This window comes from Protomyctophum bolini (assembly GCF_963924005.1).
Source record: "Protomyctophum bolini genome assembly, contig: SCAFFOLD_711, whole genome shotgun sequence".
NCBI lineage: Eukaryota > Metazoa > Chordata > Actinopteri > Myctophiformes > Myctophidae > Protomyctophum > Protomyctophum bolini.
In genome coordinates this window covers 20001-27488 of record NW_027666110.1, presented here as the reverse complement: position 1 = coordinate 27488, position 7488 = coordinate 20001, and the positions used below count along the sequence as shown (strand labels likewise).

General features: G+C 46.8%; 1 protein-coding gene across 1 annotated transcript in view; it reads right to left on the bottom strand.

Moving 5' to 3' along the window:
• Positions 1-4930: 4930 nt before the first annotated feature.
• LOC308312071 (uncharacterized protein) overlaps positions 4931-7488 on the bottom strand; it is a gene marked incomplete at both ends in the record, with an annotated part of 8772 nt that continues 6214 nt past the window's right edge. The window contains 2 exons of the mRNA XM_080794474.1: positions 4931-5093; positions 5674-5862. Coding sequence (XP_080650600.1) covers positions 4931-5093; positions 5674-5862 — 352 coding nt within the window. The remainder of the gene's footprint in view (positions 5094-5673; positions 5863-7488) is intronic.

Genomic DNA, 7488 nt, shown 5'->3' with positions numbered 1-7488 from the left:
ACCCATTCTGACCTGAGATCAGATTCTATAAATGTTCTTCTACATCCTGACAGTTTTCTGAAAAAGCTCATGTTTCTATATGTCAGCCGCTCTTCGATTTTTCAAAAATAGCAGACCTACAAGCTCGTAGCGCGCCACTCGGTGGCGCGCTACGAGCTTGTAGGTCTGCTATTTTTCAATAGCTAAAGCATAACATGATGCTAACACCAAAAGGGGTTCCCGCACAAAATGGCTTTTAAAGTACAAAAGTATTGTTATTATAGAAAATGTACTTGCACTTTTACTTGCGCGAGAGTGTAAACACTGGGGCGTAAATCCAGACAATCTAGATTATATTATTTGATGTATTGTGATACTCTATTGGCACTATTTATTATTATTATTATTATTATTATTTTTTAATAATCTAATTTTCCTTTTATTATACCGTTGCCTTTTCATCATTTATATTTTAATATGTTTGAAATACATAAATGAAAATTAAATGAAATAACTTATAATTACTCATTGTGCAGAATGTCTCGTTTCACACGTTTAAAGTCGGCCTATTGATTGAAAATTGGAAATACCGGTACTCAAAAAGCAAAAAAGTACACAAATACCTCAAAATGAGTACAGTACTTTCCACCACTGTGTATGTGCATGTGTGCACGTGGGAGAGGGTATACATACAGCTTATAGAGTGCTACATAACTTGACTCTTGAGTGGTTTTATACATGTAACCAAATGGACCCTTTTTACAGGGCCATTTGGTTCCAATTTGTTCCAGATTTAGATGGAAGATCGTATACAGGTCCCCCCCCCCCTTTTCCCCTCACTGTATATGTTTCTTTTCCCTTTTTACCTCCTTTATGAATGAATTCCTGTTCTGTTCTTTAACTATTGTGGCGTCTCGCGGCGGGGACCGTGCGCCACAGCGGCGGCGCCCCGGAGAGAGAGAGAGCGAGCGAGGCGGAGCAAAGCGCCGAGGGCTGGGCAACGTAATCGAAGGCAGGTACTTCCCAAATTACGTGAGCGAAACCTTTAGATGAGGAACACCTGCGCAGCCTCACAAACAATATAAGAACTCCGTCTCGCTGCGCTCACGGACAGCTCTCTCCGGTGATGGTGGCGTGCGGTTCTAGCGGTAAGCGAGTCCACATTTCCTCACTAATATTGTACTGACATATTGCACCAGACTGACTGTGTGTTTCCTACCTCGTAGGCTATACTATGATGCTCTGATGTACGGATGCCGCTGGGCTCGGCTGGATACAAGGCGTGCAATCGCAGCGTGTGTTACCAAAGACTGTAACAGTAACCCCCCCCCCCCACTGGGAAAAGGGATCCCAAAGTAAGGCTTATAATATATTGGCGGACCCGGGGAAGGACCCTACCCGCCCCCCCTGTTTATGAGAAAGGCCTGAGATGAAAGACATTTGAGTTAATTCACATGGAACAGTCTTAGTTATAGTTTGCCCCTGCCCAGCTGCCTGATTGATGAAATATTGTTTTGCCTGTTTAAAAAACCTCTGTTTAAATAAACGGGTGCCATATTTGGGCTCAAACCCTGGTTCTGTTTCCCGCGGTTGGCTTCAATCCTCACACTATATAGAAGTGTCTAGTTGTACGTCTCTAAATGTTTTGATGAATTGAACAAGGTGGACCCTGTTGTAAACAAGTGTAATGCTTAATTGGGTCGTCCACTCACAGTTAACAGTCTTTGTATTGAGTTTGTGCTCCCGCAAATATATTTTTGGATCATATAATATCGTATAAATTAAAATGATCGCAATGTAAGCTATATATAGCAAGGTAAAGTAAATTTTTTTAGTAGATTGTTTCGGGTCGTGGCTTAAAGCCCTTTGAATTGAAATTGAATTGACTAGGCTAAGTGTGAACTTTGTGTGAGTTGGTGCAACCCCCCCCCCCCCCCCCCAGCAGAGGGCAGAGGATTTGCAAAAGAGGCGGAGGATGTTGTGGGGAAACTGCGGCAGGCTGATTGCGAACGCAATGAGCACTTACTATGAGACCTAGCAGATCATGTCTGTCTGTCTGTGTGTGTGTGTGTGTGTGTGTGTGTGTGTGTCTGTCTGTCCCGCTATACGTCCAAATATGGAGTGTGTTGCATCATGTTCGCAAACAAATCACTCAGCTCCATATATGGGCACAAAAGGGGCCAGGTCCACATATACAGTAACAGCGGGACAGACAGACAGACAGACAGACAGACAGACATGATCTGCAGGGTCTCAGCTGGGTTCGTCTTACTGGTTATAAGGGTTCATAGGGGGGGGGGGGGGTCTCTGCTTACCTGGTAGTAGTGGTTATAAGGGTTTCTGGGCTTATAAGGCCAGATATAGCTGCTGCTTGTTGTAGGCGGCTGGACGGGGGTGAGTGAATGAATGAATGGAGGGTGACAACATGAATGTTACACACAGATATACACACAGCCTCTGGAGATGGTGGATGAATGGGTGAATGAATGAATGGTGACAACATGAATGTTACACACAGATATACACACAACCTCTGGAGATGGTGAGTGAATGGGTGAATGAATGGATGGTGACAACATGAATGTTACACACAGATATACACACAGCCTCTGGAGATGGTGGATGAATGGGTGAATGAATGAATGGTGACAACATAAATGTTACACACAGATATACACACAACCTCTGAGATGGTGAGTGGGTGAATGAATGGATGGTGACAACATGAATGTTACACACAGATACACACACAACCTCTGGAGATGGTGAGTGGGTGAATGAATGGATGGAGGGTGACAACATGAATGTTACACACAGATACACACAACCTCTGAGATGGTGAGTGGGTGAATGAATGGATGGAGGGTGACAACATGAATGTTACACACAGATATACACACAACCTCGGTAGATGGTGAGTGAATGGGTGAATGAATGGAGGGTGACAACATGAATGTTACACACAGATATACACACAACCTCTGGAGATGGTGGATGAATGGGTGAATAAATGAATGGTGACAACTATGTTACATTAAGATATAGACACAACTTCTGGAGGGGGTGAATGAATGCATGATTATACAACAGGTCGTTTCCAGGAAGCAATCTGATTGGTTGAAACAGCCTTCTATCTAAGCCGTGGTTCAAACGAGCACCACCGCACGCACACCTAATCAAAACGAAGAATTCAGCCGCTCTGTTCTCCCAGAGCGCTATAGCAGACTCGGTGGCTTTAGGCTAGCTATAGTTTCTTGGGACATTTGTGGTCGTAGTGGCTACATCTGTCATTAAAAAAAAGATATATGTTTTTTTCAGCGATTTTCTTAGTTTTAACCCATTCTGACCGGGCACCCATTTTGGTGTTGGCATCATGTTATGCTTTAGCTATTGAAAAATAGCAGATCTACAAGCTCATATCGCGCCACCGAGTGGCGCGATACGAGCTTGTAGGTCTGCTAATTTTGAAAAAATCGAAGAACGTCTGACATTTTTTAGAATCTGATCTCAGGTCAGAATGGGTTAATCAGACCAGTGTGTGTCCAGTGGAAACCTCGTATGAATCTGATCTCAGGTCAGAATGGGTTAACTGTTGAACTCGCCCTGCGAGCTCGACCCTGCAGCATCGCAGGCGTGCATTGATGACGTTAAAACACCCCCCTCTCGTGTAATAGTGCTTGAATGAATGAATGAATGAATGAATGACAACAACGTTACCCACATGATAGACACACCTTCTGGAGGCGGTGAGTGAACAATGTTACAGACAGGTAGAGTTCTCATGTTCTGCCCGAACCCGACCCTATATACGACCCGACCCAATGTTCTCAAGGCCCGGGACCGGCCCCAACATGTACAGTACATGCCACGCCCTTTACATGCATATACGTATCCCGACCGAGATCGACACATTTCTCGTTTATCGTTTTTTTTCCCCATGTTTAGTTTAGTTCAATTTGGTGAACGCTGCTCCTAATGACGTCATTTTCCTGAAATAGCTCATGAGGCGTTAAGGTGAACGTGCGGTTACAGTAAAAGACAACAGACAGTAAAAGACAACAGACCCGTATAAGACTGACCATCAGACCAGACAGACGACAAGAGGCAGTAGGAGGTAAACATATACATTAAGAGAGAGAGAGAGAGAGAGAGAGAGAGAGAGAGAGGGAGAGAGAGAGAGAGAGACACTGTAAGTACATGCAGTAGGAGTCTCGTGAGCCAGACTGTTTCATTTCACAATGTTCAAATGCTTCCATCATATATAGTATATATGATGGAAGCACTTATTATATACCGTATATATTATATACGGTCTCTCTGGAGAAGCTCTGAAAACTGATCCGAGATACTGTTCAGAGCCTCTCATATGGGTGGTCCCTGGCATATGTATTTTCTAATGGAGGGCTAATGAGTGTCAATTTGAGGGTCCTTGACATGAAAAACGTCTGTGAACCTGCACTGGCCTATAGCATTCAACGTGTGTGAACCACTGGCCTATAGCATTCTATGGCCTATAGCATTCGGAGACTGTGTAATAGTTGTCTGGCTACGCGAGGCTGAGTAGCTAGTAGCGGCTATAAGTAGCTAGTAGCGTCTAAGTAGCTAGTAGCAGCTAAGTAGCTAGTAGCGGCTATAAGTAGCTAGTAGCGGCTAAGTAGCTAGTAGCGGCTAAGTAGCTAGTAGCGGCTATAAGTAGCTAGTAGCGGCTAAGTAGCTAGTAGCGGCTAAGTAGCTAGTAGCGGCTATAAGTAGCTAGTAGCGGCTAAGTAGCTAGTAGCGGCTAAGTAGCTAGTAGCGGCTATAAGTAGCTAGTAGCGGCTAAGTAGCTAGTAGCGGCTAAGTAGCTAGCAGCGAGCAACAAACAGAATAACGGCAGAGAAGAAGAAGAGAGACAAATGGAGGACAGACAGGAGAAGAGCCAATGAGAGCAGAGCGTGTGGGCGGGGCATACCTGACAGATAATGTTGTCATAGTAGGCCAGGTTGTGGGCGTGGGCCTGGGGGGGGGGCGGGGGGGTGTCGCACAGTTTCCTTACGTTTGGCTGCGAGCCGTCGGCCGTGGTGGACAGAGACATGCCGTCCGTCTGGGGCTCGCCGCTCTGGGGGCGGAGCTTACTGCAGGGGGCGGAGCCAGGGAGAGAGAGAGAGAGAGAGAGAGATTAGCTGGGGCTCGCCGCTCTGGGGGCGGAGCTTACTGCAGGGGCGGAGCCAGAGAGAGAGAGAGAGAGAGAGAGATTAGCTGGGGCTCGCCGCTCTGGGGGCGGAGCTTACTGGAGGGGGCGGAGCCAGAGATAGAGAGAGAGAGAGAGAGAGGGAGAGATTAGCTGGGGCTCGCCGCTCTGGGGGCGGAGCTTACTGAAGGGGGCAGAGCCAGAGAGAGAGAGAGAGAGAGAGAGAGAGAGAGAGAGAGAGAGAGAGAGATTAGCTGGGGCTCGCCGCTCTGGGGGCGGAGCTTACTGGAGGGGGCGGAGCCAGAGAGATAGAGAGAGGGACACACACCTGCGTTTGCGCAGAGCGTGAACACTGCGCGGACACACACCTGCGTCTGCACAGAGCGTAAACGCGCGCAGACACACACCTGCGTCTGCACAGAGCGTAAACGCGCGCAGACACACACCTGCGTCTGCACAGAGCGTAAACGCGCGCAGACACACACCTGCGTTTGCGCAGAGCCTAAACGCGCGCGGACACACACCTGCGTTTGCGCAGCCGGCGGTTCTCGTTCTTTAGGCGGTGCAGCCGCTTGGAGAAGAAGACGACGATCATGAAGAGGAGGAGCAACACCACCGTGGCCACGCCCACCAGCGCACACAGCACCTGGAACTCTGTCACCATCCAATCACAGCGCAGGCCTTTGTTCCAGATGTACTCCTGAACGTTACACCTGGAGGGAGGGCGAGAGAGGCAGAGAGAGAGAGGGAGAGAGAGAGAGGCAGAGAGAGAGGGAGAGGGAGAGGGAGAGAGAGAGGGAGAGAGACATGACATAAAGAGAACAGAGCAAAGTAATGAAACAGAGAAAGGGACCAACACATCAGTCATGTTGCCTCAGAGAGTTTCTCATTAAAATGATAAATAGAAGCTATACTGTATACATACTGTATATATGCATCAACAACGGCTTTTCTCAGCGGAGTGCTATAGACCCAAAATACAATATATTATGCATATCAAAAATAGGAATTGGGAAATGATAATATTAGCCTAAACCCCAAAGGATAGCTTTATAGCACATCCCAAAGTTCACATCAATGGAGGACAAAGTATACTTGCTTTTCCACATTTTCCAATATAGTTCCAATTGAGACAAAGCGGGGTGCCTATGGGCTATAGTTCCACACATTGGAACTATCCCATTGAGACAAAGCGGGGTGCTGCTATGGGCTATAGTTCCACACATTGGAACTATCCCATTGAGACAAAGCGGGGTGCTATGGGCTATAGTTCCACACATTGGAACTATCCCATTGAGACAAAGCGGGGTGCTGCTATGGGCTATAGTTCCACACATTGGAACTATCCCATTGAGACAAAGCAGGGTGCTGCTGTGGGCTATAGTTCCACACATTGGAACTATCCCATTGAGACAAAGCGGGGTGCTATGGGCTATAGTTCCACACATTGGAACTATCCCATTGAGACAAAGCGGGGTGCTATGGGCTATAGTTCCACACATTGGAACTATCCCATTGAGACAAAGCGGGGTGCTATGGGCTATAGTTCCACACATTGGAACTATCCCATTGAGACAAAGCGGGGTGCTGTTATGGGCTATAGTTCCACACATTGGAACTATCCCATTGAGACAAAGCAGGGTGCTATGGGCTATAGTTCCACACATTGGAACTATCCCATTGAGACAAAGCAGGGTGCTATGGGCTATAGTTCCACACATTGGAACTATCCCATTGAGACAAAGCAGGGTGCTGCTATGGGCTATAGTTCCAAACATTGGAACTATCCCATTGAGACAAAGCAGGGTGCTATGGGCTATAGTTCCAAACATTGGAACTATCCCATTGAGACAAAGCAGGGTGCTATGGGCTATAGTTCCACACATTGGAACTATCCCATTGAGACAAAGCGGGGTGCTATGGGCTATAGTTCCAAACATTGGAACTATCCCATTGAGACAAAGCAGGGTGCCTATGGGCTATAGTTCCAAACATTGGAACTATCCCATTGAGACAAAGCGGGGTGCTATGAGCTATAGTTCCACACATTGGAACTATCCCATTGAGACAAAGCGGGGTGCTATGGGCTATAGTTCCAAACATTGGAACTATCCCATTGAGACAAAGCGGGGTGCTATGGGCTATAGTTCCAAACATTGGAACTATCCCATTGAGACAAAGCGGGGTGCTATGGGCTATAGTTCCAAACATTGGAACTATGGCTGGAACTATCACATTGAGATAGAATGAGCACTTCCGCATTCCATTGTTACAATGGGAGTCAACGCTATAGTGTCGCCACTCTCTTATTATACATTACTCTGAGCGGAGAGTGCCCC